At 48.3% G+C, this 16,245-nt stretch overlaps 1 protein-coding gene across 1 annotated transcript; it reads right to left on the bottom strand.

The window, feature by feature from the left end:
• Positions 1–697: 697 nt before the first annotated feature.
• LOC142485961 (uncharacterized) lies at positions 698–12,602 on the bottom strand. Its single transcript, XM_075584616.1, has 2 exons — positions 12,578–12,602; positions 698–3,691 (listed from the first exon to the last, which is right to left on the bottom strand). Exon 2 carries the CDS (start codon positions 3,527–3,529, stop codon positions 2,369–2,371), a length of 1,161 nt encoding a protein of 386 aa, XP_075440731.1. The 5' UTR covers positions 3,530–3,691; positions 12,578–12,602; the 3' UTR covers positions 698–2,368.
• Positions 12,603–16,245: the final 3,643 nt, after the last annotated feature.

Here is a 16,245-nt window from a genome sequence, read left to right on the forward strand (position 1 = left end):
TCTAAGAGTTCTATCTAACAGTTTCATCAGTTCCATCTTGTGTGATTCACCTGAGATTCAGTCCCTTTTGAGAAGTTCCAGCTCTGAGTAAATCACCTACATTTCTCAGAGGATAACCCGAATTCCACAGCAAGAGTCCACAGGAATGAAAAGTGGCCTGGCATATTTTGCTGTGTGTTTGCAATTAGGAAAGATTATTTTTGTTATCTCAGTTTTCAAAGTAAGTGTGTCTTTTTACAGTATTTTTGTGTAACATAGTTGTGTGTGTGTTCATTAGGTGAACGCAAATTTATTTTTATCTCTCTGCTTGCTCAATCAATGATCCCGGTAATTAAAAGTGTTAATAAGCTGGGTCCATCGTGACAGTCATTGTTTAACTTATTTTTTATTTTTGTGTTTTAATAAAATCCAACTTTTTGCTATCACGTGTGAGTACTTTATATAGGACTTCTTTTCTTCTTTTGTTTTCAGATGTACATCAGTCCTTTAGCACCACCAGAGGGTATTTTTTATCCCTTAATTCTGTTTTTTTTAACTTAAATTGTAGCTCTAAACAGATGATTTAACTGTGGCACTATTTGTGTGTTTGTTACACTTTAAGTATTGTACGGCAATAAAAGACAGGTTGAATTGCTATTAGATTTTTAAGACAACTCGCGATCGCCTACTTGAGTTTCTTGACGGTATTGCAGACAACGCTAAAATGCCATTTTCTGCACTCGATAAAAACACTAGTCAACATGCGTCTTAACGTGGTAACGTTTGAAGAAATCACGCACCATGACATGGGTATGCCCAGGTATACAACCAGTAAAATGTTAGAATAACGGCCGCTGCATCTGAACAAACATGCATACATACAATCACACACATTAGAGGACAATAAAAAATTGTTAGGTATAATGATATTGGTTCACACCATCTCTCTTCAAATCCCTATTTATTTATGATTATTTATTGTCATTTTAAAAGGCATAAAGAAAATAAAAAGAATTAAGATAGCGAGAATACAGATGGGTTTCCAAACACAATACAAAAGACATACAAACAAGAAACATTTAAATATTACAGTTGTAAAAAGATACAAGAAAAAGGAATGATCTATTTTTTAATCATAAATATCCTGAATCAGCGGATTGCAAAGCCATGTTTGAAGAGGAATAACAACAAGGAATCAATACAGAAAGAAGTTATTAATCAGTCTTCAGGCGATGAAACAAGGTCAAACCTGCCTTACAATTCTGATATAACGCAAGAAAAATGTAACATTGAAATCAGCTGCTTTTCTCTTTTGCCAATTTTAGTGCTATTTTTGAATTTGGCAAAGTTGGATAAATAATCTTCCACATGGGCGTAGCTATAGACCGGGCAAAGCCAACAGGGGGAAGAGCCGAGACATTTGGCCCAGCAGTGTAGCCGACAACCACAGAAGTCAGGGCCCCCTTACTCCTCCTCCGGGCTCCTTAACAGTAACTTGCCGGCCGGATCGGGAGCTGTGAGCGGAGTGAGAGGGGGTTTGCAGAGAGCAGGCAGCTGAGGCTTCGGGCAGAACTGAGGCAGAGAGTTGCAGAGTTCTGCCCGCCACTGCTCTCTGTGACCATCAGGGGGATGAGTTACCATGGGCTACTGTGGGAAGAAATGCTCTGTGTATTTGTTCGTGAATTTGCTGCGTATTTCAGTCTGTCAGTGTGCTTTAGTGTGCCAGTATGCTGTGTGTTTTGTGTAAATTTGTCACTTACATTTTGCTCTGTCAGTGTGCTATTTGTGCCTCAGTGTCTGTCAGTGTGCTGTGTATGATTCAGTGTCTCAGTGTGCTGTCGGTACCTCAGTGCAAGCAATTGATGTAACACATGATTACAACACTTTTAATAGATCATTTTTAAAAGTTTCTGTCATTCTTTACACAATTGTCTATAGTTAACTGTATTAAAAGAAGAAGTTACTGTGCAGTATACTGAACACCAGTGTTTTTCAACCACGTGTGTGTGTGTGTGTGTGTGGAGGGAGGGGGGGTGCATGTAGGTGGTTATTCTAATTTGTGTATGTGGGGGGGGGGATTGTATCTGTGTGGCAGGGGGTGGAGGGGAGGATTGAGGGAGCTGTATTGAGTGTGGAAGGGAGGGGGGCTTACTGAGTGATAGCCGGGGGGGGGGGGGGGGGGGTAGAGTGTGAGAGGAAAAAGGGGGGGTAGTGAGGGAGAGGGTGTAAGACACTGAACAAAAATACACGAGGAGACAGGGGTGAATAGAGCAGAGTGAGGTGTAAAAGCAGGGGGTTGGGGGGGCTCGCAGGGCCCAGCCGACGATCACAGAAGTCAGGGACCCCTTCCAGACAATTTTATCTAAGGCTTTTCCCATATTCAGAACAGTTATACGGTGATCCTTGTGTGGATTCTTTGGTGTGTAACAAGATGTGATTTCCGACTGAAGCTTTTCCCACATTCAGAGCAGTTATAAGGCTTTACCCCTATGTGGATTCTTTGGTGTCTAACAAGATGTGATTTATCACTGACGCTTTTCCCACATTCAGAGCAGATATAGGGTCTCACTCCTGTGTGGATTCTTTGGTGTGTAACTAGATATAATTTCCGACTGAAGCTTTTCCCACATTCCGAGCAGTTATAGGGTCTCAGCCCTGTGTGGATTATTTGGTGTGTAACAAGATGTGATTTTTCACTGAAGTTTTTCCCACATTCAGGGCAATTATAGGGTCTCACCCCTGTGTGGATTCTTTGGTGTGTAACAAGATGTGATTTATCACTGAAGTCTTTCCCACATTCAGAGCAGTTATAAGGCTTTATCCCTGTGTGGATTCTTTGGTGTATAACAAGATTTGATTTATCTTTGAAGCTTTTCCCACATTCAGTGCAGTTATAGGGTCTAAACCCTGTATGGATTCTTTGATGTTTAACAAGATCCGATTTCTTACTGAAGTTTTTCTCACATTCAGAGCAGTTATAAGGCTTCACCCCTGTGTGGATTGTTTGATGTTTAACAAGATGCGATTTCTGACAGAAGCTTTTCTCACATTCAGAGCAGTTATAGGATCTCACCCCTATGTGGGTTCTTCGATGTGTAACAAGATAGGATTCATCACTGAAGTTTTTCCCACATTCAGAGCAGTTATAAGGCTTCACCCCTGTGTGGATACTTTGATGTATGACAAGATTTGATTTCCGACTGAAGATTTTCCCACATTCAGAGCAGTTATAAGGACTCCCCCCTGTGTGGATTGTTTTGTGTCTAACAAAAGCTGATTTGTAATTGAAGCTTTCCCCACATTCAGAGCAGTTATAAAGCTTCACCCCTGTGTGGATACTTTGATGTATAACAAGAGCTGATTTCCGATTGAAGCTTTTCCCACATTCAGAGCAGATATAAGGATTCACCCCAGTGTGGATTGTTTCGTGTCTAACAAGATTTGATTTCCGACTGAAGTTTTTCTCACATTCAGAGCAGTTATAGGATTTCATCCCTGTGGGGATTATTTGCTGTATAACATTGCCGTATTTCCCACTGTAGGTTTTCATGTCCCTAAGATTCTTGTAAACGTGTTCCAGTTCTATTGCAGACTTGTGCAATGTTGAAGTCCTTAGAACATATTTCCATTAACACCTCGTGTAATTTATGATGTTTGGGACATTTCATACATTGCTTCTTGTTCACAGATCAGTCGTGTGCTGAAGATACATCTGTGGTGAGAAAATGTATTAATGTAACATTGCAATGCAACAAAGTACATTTGGATGAGAAAGAAATGTTCATTGAATTCGACCTTTATAAAATTCTACTTGTGCAAGATACTGAATATAAATAAATATTCTGCGCTCAACTATTTACAATCTGAGTTCTTAAAAAACTCTGTTATACCCATGCGCCACTACGCAGAATAAGGGTACGGGGGGCCACCTTCCGTGGGTTACAACCGACCTTATAGCATTTTACTACTTCAGGGATGGCTTGTGGAAAAGCTACAAAGTGACTGGCAGATGTCTGCAGACTATATGCACAAGACAAACAAGTCACGCAAAAGCCCAATATTATTCTGACAATCTTCTCCAGAATACATAACATCCAACAAACTTCTGGAAGGTCGTTAACAATATATTGTATCCTTTTATCCATCAACAACCATGTAATATCATTAAGGATGATATTACTCTGGAAAATCCCACTGACATTGCAAATGCATTCAATGAATACTTTGTGGAGTCTGCTACTAACTTATTAGCAAAACTCAACCCAAAATACAAACATGTAGCCCAATCTGGGAGTACCCCTATGGCCCCACCCTCTCCCAACACCCCCCACAATTTTCAATTTGGCCCAGTATCTGAAGAGAAGATTACACCAACGCTCCTCAAATTAAAACTAAAGCAGCCAATGTGGACCTGACTTACTACAATCTAAGTTCCTATGACTTGGTGCCCCAGTTATTGCCAAACCACTTGCTTCCCTAATCAATTCTATTTTGTCTTCAGGCCATATCCCAAAAACCTGGAAAACTGCCAGAGTTGTCCCAATCTTCAAAAGTGGGGACAAAAACTCTGTCTCAAACTACAGGCCAATTTCCCTTCTCCCAATACTATCCAAAGTCATGGAAAAATGTGTTCATTCCCAATTAAGTGATTACTATCCCAGGACAAATTTCCCTAGCCAATTCCAATCTGGCTTTCACCCCAAATACTCCACGGTAACTACCCTTCTAAAATGTTTCAATGAAATCCAGTGTGGAATAGAACTGTGACAACTCACTGGCGCAATATTCCTAGATTTTGCAAAGGCTTTTGATACTGTTGATAATGTTATCTTGCGAAACAAACTCCAGTGCTCTGGTACAGAGAAACATGCTTTAGACTGGTTTCATTCCTACCTATCAGGTAGTTCCCTATGTGTCTCTCGAGCACTAAATCAAACTCCTTGGATATCACCTGTGGTGTCCTGCAAGGTTCTGTTCTCGGGCCCCTACTCTTCTCAGTGTTCATCAATGATCTTCCTATAGCTTGTAAGGAAGCTTCAATACACATGTAAGCGGATGACACAATCCTATGTGCACACAGCCCTCGCCTCTGACCATGAACACATACTTCAATCTCATTACTTGAGACTTAAAAATTAGATTTCCTAAAACAAACTGTTTTTAAACACTGACAAGAATGTAACAATGGTATTTCGGACCAATGCTACATTTCTAAAGCTACCAATTATTTATTTATAAAATATTTACCAGGAAGTAATACATTGCGAGTTATCTCTCATTTTCAAGTATGTCCTGGGCACAGAGTAAAACAAATAATACATGGTTACAAATACAGTTACATAAATGAACAGGGTATACATTATATACAAGACATTGCGTGCACAGTTAAAGAAAATATATATTATGGGCGTATGAAACAGTTACACACCAGATTAAAATGTGAGACAGCCTTAGATTTGAAAGAACTTAAACTGGTGGTGGATGTGAGAGTCTCTGGTAGGTTGTTCCAGTTTTGGGGTGCAAGGTAGGAGAAGGAGGAACGTCCGGATACTTTGTTGAGCCTTGGGACCATGAACAGTCTTTTGGAGTCTGATCTCAGGTGATAAGTGCTGCATGTGGTAGGGGTGAGGAGCTTGTTCAGATAGCTGGGTAGCTTGCCCATGAAGAATTTAAAGGCAAGACAGGAAAGGTGAACTTTGCGCCTAGACTCTAGTGATGACCAATCTAGTTCTTTGAGCATTTCGCAGTGATGTGTGTTGTAGTTGCATTGGAGAACAAAACGACAAATTGAATTGTAGAGGGTGTCAAGTTTGCTAAGGTGGGTTTGAGGTGCCGAGCCATATACTATGTCTCCATAGTCAATAATTGGCATTAGCATCTGCTGTGCGATACGCTTTCTGACCAGGGACTTAGGGAGGATTTGTTCCTGTAAAGTACCCCTAGTTTGGCATAGGTCTTGGTTGTCAGGGTATCAATGTGCATCCCGAATGTTAAGTGGGAGTCAAACCATAAGCCCAGGTATTTAAAACTAGTGACAGGGGTTAGGGTGATGTTAGCGTTGGTTCTAATCAGAAGCTCAGTCACTGGAAGCTTTAAAAATTTAGTCTTGGTCCCAAATACCATTGTTACAGTCTTGTCAGTGTTTAAAAACAGTTTGTTTTGGGAAATCCAGTTTTCGAGTCTCAAAAAATCAGACTGAAGTATGTGTTGAAGGTCAGAGAGGCTATGGCTGTGTGCATATAGGATTGTGCCGTCTGCATACATGTGTATTGAGGCTTCCTTACAAGCTGTGGGAAGATCATTAATGAACACTGAGAAGAGTAGGGGCCCCAGAACAGAGCCTTGCGGGACACCACAGGTGATATCCAGGGGGTTGGAGTTAGAGCCTGAGATGGACACATGTTGGGATCTTCCTGATAGGTAGGACTGAAACCAGTTTAAAGCATGCTTCCCTATTCCAGAGCTCTGGAGTTTGTTAAGCAGGATAGCATGATCAACTGTGTCAAAAGCCTTTGCAAAATCTAGGAATTCTGCACCAGTGAGTTGTCCCCGTTCCATTCCACATTGGATTTCATTGCAAACTTTTAGTAGGGTAGTTACGGTGGAGTGTTTGGGACGAAACCCAGATTGGAATTGGCTAGGGAAATTTGTCTTGGTATAGAAATCGCTTAATTGGGTGTGGACACATTTTTCCATGACTTTGGATAGAATTGGGAGAAGTGAGATTGGCCTGTAGTTTGAGACAGTGTTGTTGTCCCCACTTTTGAAGATTGGGACAACTCTGGCAGTTTTCCAGGTCTTAGGGATATGGCCTGCAGACAGGATAGAGTTGACTATGGACGCAATCGGTTTGGCAATGGCTGGGGCACCAAGTCGTAGGAACCTAGATTGTAGTAAGTCAGGTCCACATTGGCTGCTTAGTTTTAGTTTGAGGAGCGCTTGTATAATCTCCTCTTCAGATACTGGGCCAAATTGAAAATTGTGGGCAGTGTTGGGAGGGGGTGGGACTGTAGGGATACTACTCCCAGGATGAGATTCAGGTTTGGGGTTTGTGCTGCGTTTCGCTAATAAGTTAGTGGCACACCCCACAAAGTAATCATTGAATGCATTTGCAATGTCAGTGGGGTTTGTCAGAGTAATATCCCCCTTAGTGATATTACTTGGTTGTTGATGGTTAGGAGGCTGGAATATATTGTTGATAACCTTCCAGAAGTTAGCTGGGTTTGATGTGTTCTGGTGGAGATTTTCAGAGTAATATTGTGCTTTTGCATGCCTTGTTTGCCTTGTGCACATGTTCCGCAGGCATCTGTAGTGATTAAGTTCCTTGGTAGTGCCAGTTACTTTGTAGCTTTTCCACAAGGTATCCCTGAGCTGGTAGAGTACAATAAGGTCAGGTGTAACCCATGGAAGGTGGGCCCCCCGTACCCTTATTATGCGTAGTGGAGCATGGGTATCGCAGAGTTTTAAGAACTCGGATTGGAAATAGTCGAGCGCAGAATCAGGGTCGGGAATTAAATCGATTCTGTGCCATGGGCAGTTGGTAAGGTCAGCCAGAAACTGTTGTGGGTTAAAGTTTTTAAATGTTCTAGTGAGGAGAACTTTAGGGTTTGAATGGGGAGGCTTAATTTTCCTTACACAGTACACTATTGCATGGTCACTGAAAATGTCAGGAAGGATGCCAGAGGATTGGATTCTGCTGGGGTTTGAGGAGAGAATCCAGTCTAGCAAGGAATGGTTATGCGATTTCAGGTTTATCCATGTGGGTTGGGAAATGAGTTGTGATAGGTTAAGTGACTTGAGTTGTATCTGGATTTTGTGTTTTTTAGGGTCAAGCTAATTGAAGTTGAAATCCCCAAGAACTAGCAGCTCACTCTTATCATTCAGAGAGGAAATGAAGCCAAGAAATTGGGTGATATCAGTCAGGGATTGTAGAGGGGCTTTAGGGGGGCGGTAGATGCCAGAAAGCAAGATGGGCTTATAAAAGGGGAGGCAGATTTTGCCAACTACAATTTCAAAAGAGGGTGGGCTTGGGGGGCAATTTAACAGTGTAAATTGTAAGGTGTCTGCAATATAAAATAACACCCCTCCTCCTCTCTTTGACCTATCTCTCCTAAAAATGGAGTATACCTGAATGGTGATATTTGCATCAGGGGTTTTATGGGTTAGCCATGTTTCTGTAAGAACGATGGCTTTGGGTTTATGCATAAGGCACCATGCCCTTAGTTCGTCCAGTTTGGGCAGCAGGCTCCGGATGTTTATATGGGCGACAGATAGCCCTTTTTGGAATTTAAAGGTGGAATTCTCAGGGGCATGGGACAGAGCTGAAATGGGAGGACCTGGGTTAGGTTTAATATCACCTGCTAAAGAGAGTAACAGTACGAGTAGGAATTTGGGTAGTTGTTTGGAAGTTGTAAATTTGTGGTGTTTGCCATTAGAGTGAGCAGTGGTTGGTGTGCTGTTTTTTAGAGTTCTCCACCAACATTCAGTAGATAGTGCAAGGCTTTTGAGTAGTCCAGGGTGTATGGTGATGTTGGGTGTGGGCCAGGATGGAGGAGTTTGTAGTGGATAGAGGGAGTAACATCTCCATGAGGCCAAGAGAAAGAAAAAAGTTAAGATACATAGCAGGTTCATTATGCCAGAGGTAGGCAGTCCTGCAAGAAGCTGTTGTGAACAAAGTGAGTGTGTGCAGACTAAACAGCAGGGGTGTGCCTGTTCCTTGTCAAATGTTTTGGTGCATTGCAATGCTAGAGTCAGTTCAGGGTTTCAGTGTATTGTGCAGTCAGTTTTGGGAGAGGCTGCAGTGAAATAAGTTGTAAAGGGGTGGGGGGTTAAAATATGCAGGTTAGCAAGAATGGGATCATAGTGTGATCTGAATAGCTTACCGTTTGTTGTCTTGAGTAAAAGAGTTTGCAGAAAGATGCAGTCACCAGTCACCTCTAGTCTAACTATAACTTGTCACTTAAAAGCTCACTTTAAATGGCTCACTATATCATGGCAATCTGCTCACTTTAAATGGCTCACTATATCATAGCAATGCAGTTCCTGCAAATGCAGGAGGGGTATTAGTTTTATACAGCTAAAGCAGTCACATGACCCTCCCCCTCCCCAATAAATCAGCTTGTACCAGTTGGTCAATTAACAGCACAGAGTTAAGAGGGGGGGGGAGGAAACACCTTTTGATATTCAAACATACTAATTTATATCAATGCTAAAGGCCAGAGTCAATCTTTTAAACAGGACTTGCACATCAGAAACATACCTGTGACAGAGCTTCTGATAAGAACCAGCTCTAATACCATCCTAGCCCCTGTTATTAGTTTTAAATATCTGGGCATATGGTTTGACTCCCATTAAACATTTGGGTTGCACATTGATACCCTGACATCCAAAATCTATGCCAAACTAGTCGTACTTTATAGGAACAAATCCTCCCAAAGCCTGCAGGTTAGAAAGCGCGTCCCATTTGTAGACTATGGGGACATAGTATATGGCACAGCACCCCAAATTCCCCTTAGCAAACTAGACACCCTCTACAATTCAATATGCCGCTTTGTTCTCCAATGTAACACACATCACTGCGAAATGCTAAAAGAACTAGATTGACCATCACTTGAGTCCAGGCACACAGCTCATCTACGGTCTTACCTTCAAATACTTCTTTGCCAAGCTACCCCCATATCTGAACAAGCTCCTCACCCCTACCACATATCATCTGAGATCTGACTCCAAGGGACTTTTCATGGTCCCAAGGTTCAACAAAGTATCCGGCCGCTACTCTTATCGTGCACCTCACACCTGGAACAATCTGAGACTCAAAAAAACTAAAGCTGTCTCACATTTTAAAGTGGTCTGTAACTGTTACATACGCCTATAATATATATTATCTCTAACTGAAAAGCAATGTCTTCATATTTAATGTATAACCCTGTTCACCTAGCTGTTGCAGCCCCCTCGTTTTTCTGAACTGCAGCGTCAAATGTCACCCACGTGACGTCGCTTTACATCAATGGTGATGTTATGACGTTAATGAACCTGTGATTTCATGTTAGCGGCCTCATTTGACGCTGCGGTTCAGAAGGAGAAGGAGGCGGCCGCAACAGCTAAGTGACTTCCCACCAGGCCCGAGAGAGCGGCAAAAGTATATGAGCAGCGGACGTTTTTGCCTCTCCTAAATGTTGCCAGCCCAGGCCTAACGGGTAATCCGCCTGTGACAGTAGGGGTAACCAGCCTCCCATAATAAAGGTTAAGCCCGGATGGCTACCCCAATACCGTGTGCCATGGCCACCACTGCGAGGCTTATTTTGGGCTCTGAGAAAGAAGCAGCCCTACGTGTATGGGAGGCACTTCACCGTAATTACGGATCACAACCCCTTGAGCTGGTTGCAGTGGGTGTCGGGGGAGAATGGGAAGTTGCTACGCTGGAGCCTTGCCCTTCAGGAATTTGACATTACCATCCAGTACAAGAAGGGCAGTGAGCATGGCAACGCCGATGGACATTACCGGCAGGACGATCCCACCCCCCACAAGTGGATTTCCAGGGTCTTCACGCTTGGAGAGCCAACTGATGAGTGAATGCCCCAGAGCCTTCATCTTGAAGGGGGAAATTTTGATGGTAGGGGTAGCCATCCTCCTATAATAAAGGTGAAGCACGGCTGGCTACCCCAATACTGTGTGTAATGGCCACCTCTGCGAGGCTTATTTTGGCCAATGTATGATATGCTTTGTGTAACCCCTTCCAGAAAAGAGCTAAATCACTGTCTAATATCAGGAAGGGGAAACCCGTATACACAGGGAATGTAATGAATGTAATATGTTTATAAACACACTATTCCCTGTAAAGGAAAATGTATTCCCCATGTTTAAGTGTAGCCTGTTCCCCATGCAGTTAGGAAAGGCAGCCAGCGTGTAAAAGGTGATGTGTAATGAATCCTTTGCTAGCAGACACAGTAATCCAATTACCTGTGCTGCTTACAAAGGAATACCGGTTCAAGGCAAATGGTGGGCAGGAAAGGAGCTGGTTATCCGGTCCGGAGACGGGCTCACAGTGGGGAGACCCTTTGTTCCCCGCAGACCTGCAGACACCAGCAGGCGATTTGGGGCTGGCTAGGGGAAGCCGTTGCCGGGACCGAGTCCCGCAGCGCAAATCCCATTGGAAGCATTCAAATCTGCCGCTGCCCAGCCTCTCGGTCATCCTGAACGGTCCTGAGCACCTAAACCGGCACCCTCCTCCCATTGGTGCAATGGGTGAGCCCCCATCGAGCCCTCGCCTGTGATTGGCTACCTGGTCATGATCTGCGCTGTGATTGGCCGCCGTTCCCTGCTCCATGTTGAGCATAGCTAGCGGGGCTATGTAAGGAGTGCGGCCGGGACAGAGAACCAGACCAAGTGTGGAGGCGATCGGAGACGCGCTGACGGGCTTTTCGAAAGTGCTTTGTGTAAGAGCGCATACACAAGCACCGCGCTCAGCGGACGGAGAAGCCCGACCAGTGGAGACCACGTGTGGAGCTGATCGGAGGCACAGCTGAGCGGGAGATTCAAAAGTGCTTTGTGCCGGATAGCACCGAGAAGCCTGGGACAAGAAGCGGACAGGATAAGCCAACTGAAGCAGGCTCCTGCACCTAGTTGAGGTTAGAGACTTCCCCCCGACAGTGAGTGTTTATTTGCTGTGTATCGGTCTGGTGATCCCTGGTGGTAAAAGTTGTTGTACTGGTCTCCCATGACACCGCCACTGCCTGTTCACCTAACGTAATGCAAAGTCTTTATATATACTGTATAACCCTGTTCTCTTAATGTAACCATCTATCTGTCATCATAACTCTGTGCCCAGGACATACATGAAAACGAGAGGTACAGTTGAGTCTCTGTTAACCGACCTTCCATAAACAACCCCCCCCTCTCCCCAGGCTTGGCGGTGGTGGAGCGGCACAGGAGTGAGGGAGCGGACTGGCCTCAGAAGTTGACCAACGTCTGACTTCCGGCTCCTCTGTTACAGCGCGTACCTTAGGTCCCGAGCACTCCACAGGGCCCGAGGAGCAGAGGACAGAGGGTTTGCTCATTCTCATTAACTGTTTGTGATATCTGATTTCTGCACATGCTCTCTGTCCTGTTTACAATTCATGATTTATAGCTTTTGTTAGCAGAGTGTGGGATTATCTGACAGTGGGGAGGGAAGGCTTTGGGAAGTACCTCTGGGACCAGGGGGAATGGGCCAGATGAAGAGGTTACCCCTAGAAACGTCGCCCCCCTAGTTTGCTTTCCTTGTTCCATTTTGTGTTTTTTTTCCTTTTGTTTCATGTGTTTTTTGCCCTTCTCCTTCTTTCCCCTCTACCCCCTATACCTTGACCTTTCCGCTGCCCCGCCGTAGCCAAGCCTGGTAAGTGAGAGGAAGGGGTGGGGGGGGGGGGTGGGGGGGGGAGGGGGGCAAATATCGGATAATACGTTTCATATTTTCAGACATTTTCGGCTATCCGACACAGTGTTAGTCCCGTTTAGGTCGGATAACCGAGACTCTACTGTAACTCTCAATGTATTACTTCCTAGTGAAACATTTTATAAATAAAAATAATGAAAATGTACAAGTTTAAACTGATAAACATACCATGAATCACTCCCTAGGGTCTCCTTCCTTCAAATAATCAGCGCTGCTCCCTTCCTCCGTTACCACACGAGAACACTGAAAAATTAAGTGATTTATCTTAGTATATTGAGTTATTAGGAACAATTCATATGGAGCAGAAAAATTAGCATAAGGAAAATAACAGGAAAATAAAGTTGATCATAAACACAATCTTTAAATATATTTAATCTACATTCATAATTAAAAAATCTCCTTCACTGTGACCCCCTCTTTCACCCTCACTGTGCATCTCCCCTCCCCCCCCACTGTGCCCGCCCCTCTCCCCAACAACACTGTGCCTCTCTCTTTTTCCCCTCACTGTGCCTCTCTCTCTTCCCCTCACTGTGCCTCTCTTTCTTCCCCTCACTGTGCCTCTCTCTCTTCCTCTCACTGTGCCTCTCTCTCTTCCCCTCACTGTGCCTCTCTCTCTTCCTCTCACTGTGCCTCTCTCTCTTCCCCTCACTGTGCCTCTCTCTCTTCCCCTCACGGTGCCTCTCTCTCTTCCCCTCCCTGTGCCTCTCTCCCTCCCCCCCTCCCTGTGCCTCTCTCCCCCCCCTCACTGTGCCTCTCCCCCCCTCACTGTGCCTCTCCCCCCCTCACTGTGCCTCTCCCCCCCTCACTGTGCCTCTCCCCCCCCTCACTGTGCCTCTCCCCCCCTCACTGTGCCTCTCCCCCCCTCACTGTGCCTCTCCCCCCCTCACTGTGCCTCTCCCCCCCTCACTATGCCTTTCCCCCTGTCACTGTGCCTCTCCCGCCCTCACTGTGCCTCTCTCCCTCCTCACTGTGCCTCTCCCCCCCTTACTGTGCCTCTCCCCCCCTTACTGTGCCTCTCCCCCCCTTACTGTGCCTCTCCCCCCCCTTACTGTGCCTCTCCCCCCCCCTCACTGTGCCTCTCCGCCCCCTCACTGTGCCTCTCCGCCCCCTCACTGTGCCTCTCCCCCCCCTCACTGTGCCTCTCCCCCCCCCTCACTGTGCCTCTCCCCCCTCACTGTGCCGCTCTCTCCCCCTCACTGTGCCGCTCTCTCCCCCCTCACTGTGCCGCTCTCTCTTTCTTCCCCCCCCTCACTGTGCCTCTCTCTCCCCACTCACTGTGCCTCTCTCCCCCCTCACTGTGCCTCTCTCCCTCTCTCCCCCTCACTGTGCCTCTCTCCCTCTCCCTCTCACTGTGCCTCTCTCTCCCCCTCACTGTGCCTCTCTCTCCCCCTCACTGTGCCTCTCTCTCCCCCTCACTGTGCCTCTCTCTCCCCCTCACTGTGCCTCTCTCTCCCCCTCACTGTGCCGCTCTCTCTCCCCCCCCCTCACTAGGCCTCTCTCTCTCCCCCCCTCACTGGGCTCTCTCTCTCCCCACTCACTGTGCTTCTCTCTCTCCCCGTCACTGTGCCTCTCTCTCCCCCCACTCACTGTGCCTCTCTCTCCCCCCACTCACTGTGCCTCTTTCTCTCCCCACTCACTGTGCCTCTTTCTCTCCCCCCCTCACTGTGCCTCTCTCCCCCCCTCACTGTGCCTCTCTCCCCCCCTCACTGTGCCTCTCTCCCCCCCTCACTGTGCCTCTCTCCCCCCCTCACTGTGCCTCTCTCCCCCCCTCACTGTGCCTCTCTCCCCCCCTCACTGTGCCTCTCTCCCCCCCTCACTGTGCCTCTCTCCCCCCTCACTGTGCCTCTCTCCCCCCCTCACTGTGCCTCTCTGCCTCTCTCCCCCTCACTGTGCCTCTCTCTCCCCCTCACTGTGCCTCTCTCTCCCCCTCACTGTGCCTCTCTCTCCCCCTCACTGTGCCTCTCTCTCCCCCTCACTGTGCCTCTCTCTCCCCCTCACTGTGCCTCTCTCTCCCCCTCACTGTGCCTCTCTCTCCCCCTCACTGTGCCGCTCTCTCTCCCCCCCCCTCACTAGGCCTCTCTCTCTCCCCCCCCCCTCACTGGGCCTCTCTCTCTCCCCACTCACTGTGCCTCTCTCTCCCCCCCACTCACTGTGCCTCTCTCTCCCCCCACTCACTGTGCCTCTTTCTCTCCCCACTCACTGTGCCTCTCTCCCCCCCTCACTGTGCCTCTCTCCCCCCCTAACTGTGCCTCTCTCCCTCTCTCCCCCTCACTGTGCCTCTCTCTCCCCCTCACTGTGCCTCTCTCCCTCTCCCTTTCACTGTGCCTCTCTCTCCCCCTCACTGTGCCTCTCTCTCCCCCTCACTGTGCCTCTCTCTCCCCCTCACTGTGCCTCTCTCTCCCCTCACTGTGCCTCTCTCTCCCCCTCACTGTGCCTCTCTCTCCCCCTCACTGTGCCTCTCTCTCCCCCTCACTGTGCCTCTCTCTCCCCCTCACTGTGCCTCTATCCCTCTCTCCCCCTCACTGTGCTTCTCTCCCTCTCACTGTGCCTCTCTCTCCCCCTCACTGTGCCTCTCTCTCCCCCTCACTGTGCCTCTCTCTCCCCCTCACTGTGCCTCTCTCTCCCCCTCACTGTGCCTCTCTCTCCCCCCTCACTGTGCCTCTCTCTCCCCCTCACTGTCCTTCTCTCCCCCTCACTGTGCCTCTCTCCCCCTCACTGTGCCTCTCTCTCCCCCTCACTGTGCCTCTCTCTCCCCCTCACTGTGCCTCTCTCTCCCCCTCACTGTGCCTCTCTCTCCCCCTCACTGTGCCTCTCTCTCCCCCTCACTGTGCCTCTCTCTCCTCCTCACTGTGCCTCTCTCCCCCCCTCACTGTGCCTCTCTCCCTCCCTGTGCCTCTCCCTCTCTGTGCATCTCTCCCTCTCCCTGCGCCTCTCCCTCTCCCCTCCCTGTGCCTTTCTCTCTCTACCTCTCACTGTGCCTCTCTCTCCCCTCCCCCCTCACTGTGCCTCTCTCTCCCCTCCCCCTCACTGTGCCTCTCTCTCCCCTCCCCCTCACTGTGCCCATCTCCCCCCTCACTGTGCCCCTCTCCCTCCCCTCACTGTGCCCCTCTCCCTCCCCTCACTGTGCCCCTCTCCCTCGACTCACTGTGCCCCTCTCCCTCCCCTCACTGTGCCCCTCTCCCTCCCCTCACTGTGCCCCTCTCCCTCCCTCACTGTGCCCCTCTCCCTCCCTAACTGTGCCTCTCCCCCCCCTCACTGTGCCCCTCACCCCCCCCTCACTGTGCCCCTCACCCCCCCTCACTGTGCCCCCTCACCCCCCCTCACTGTGCCCCTCACCCCCCCCTCACTGTGCCCCTCACCCCCCCCTCACTGTGCCCCTCACCCCCCCTCACTGTGCCCCTCACCCCCCTCACTGTGCCCCTCACCCCCCCCCTCACCCCCCCCTCACTGTGCCCCTCTCTCCCCCCCCTCACTGTGCCCCTCACCCCCCCCTCACTGTGCCCCTCTCTCCCCCCCCTCACTGTGCCCCTCTCTCTCCCCCCCCTCACTGTGCCCCTCTCTCCCTCCCCCCCCTCACTGTGCCCCTCACCCCCCCCCTCACTGTGCCCCTCACCCCCCCTCACTGTGCCCCTCTCTCCCCCCCCTCACTGTGCCCCTCTCTCCCCCCCCTCACTGTGCCCCTCTCTCCCCCCCCCTCACTGTGCCCCTCTCTCCCCCCCCTCACTGTGCCCCTCTCCCCCCCCCTCACTGTGCCCCTCTCTCCCCCCCCCTCACTGTGCCCCTCTCTCCCCCCCCCCCTCACTGTGCCCCTCTCTCCCCCCCCCCCCTCACTGTGC

Source organism: Ascaphus truei, unplaced genomic scaffold, assembly GCF_040206685.1.
Source record: "Ascaphus truei isolate aAscTru1 unplaced genomic scaffold, aAscTru1.hap1 HAP1_SCAFFOLD_683, whole genome shotgun sequence".
Classification (NCBI taxonomy): Eukaryota; Metazoa; Chordata; class Amphibia; order Anura; family Ascaphidae; genus Ascaphus; species Ascaphus truei.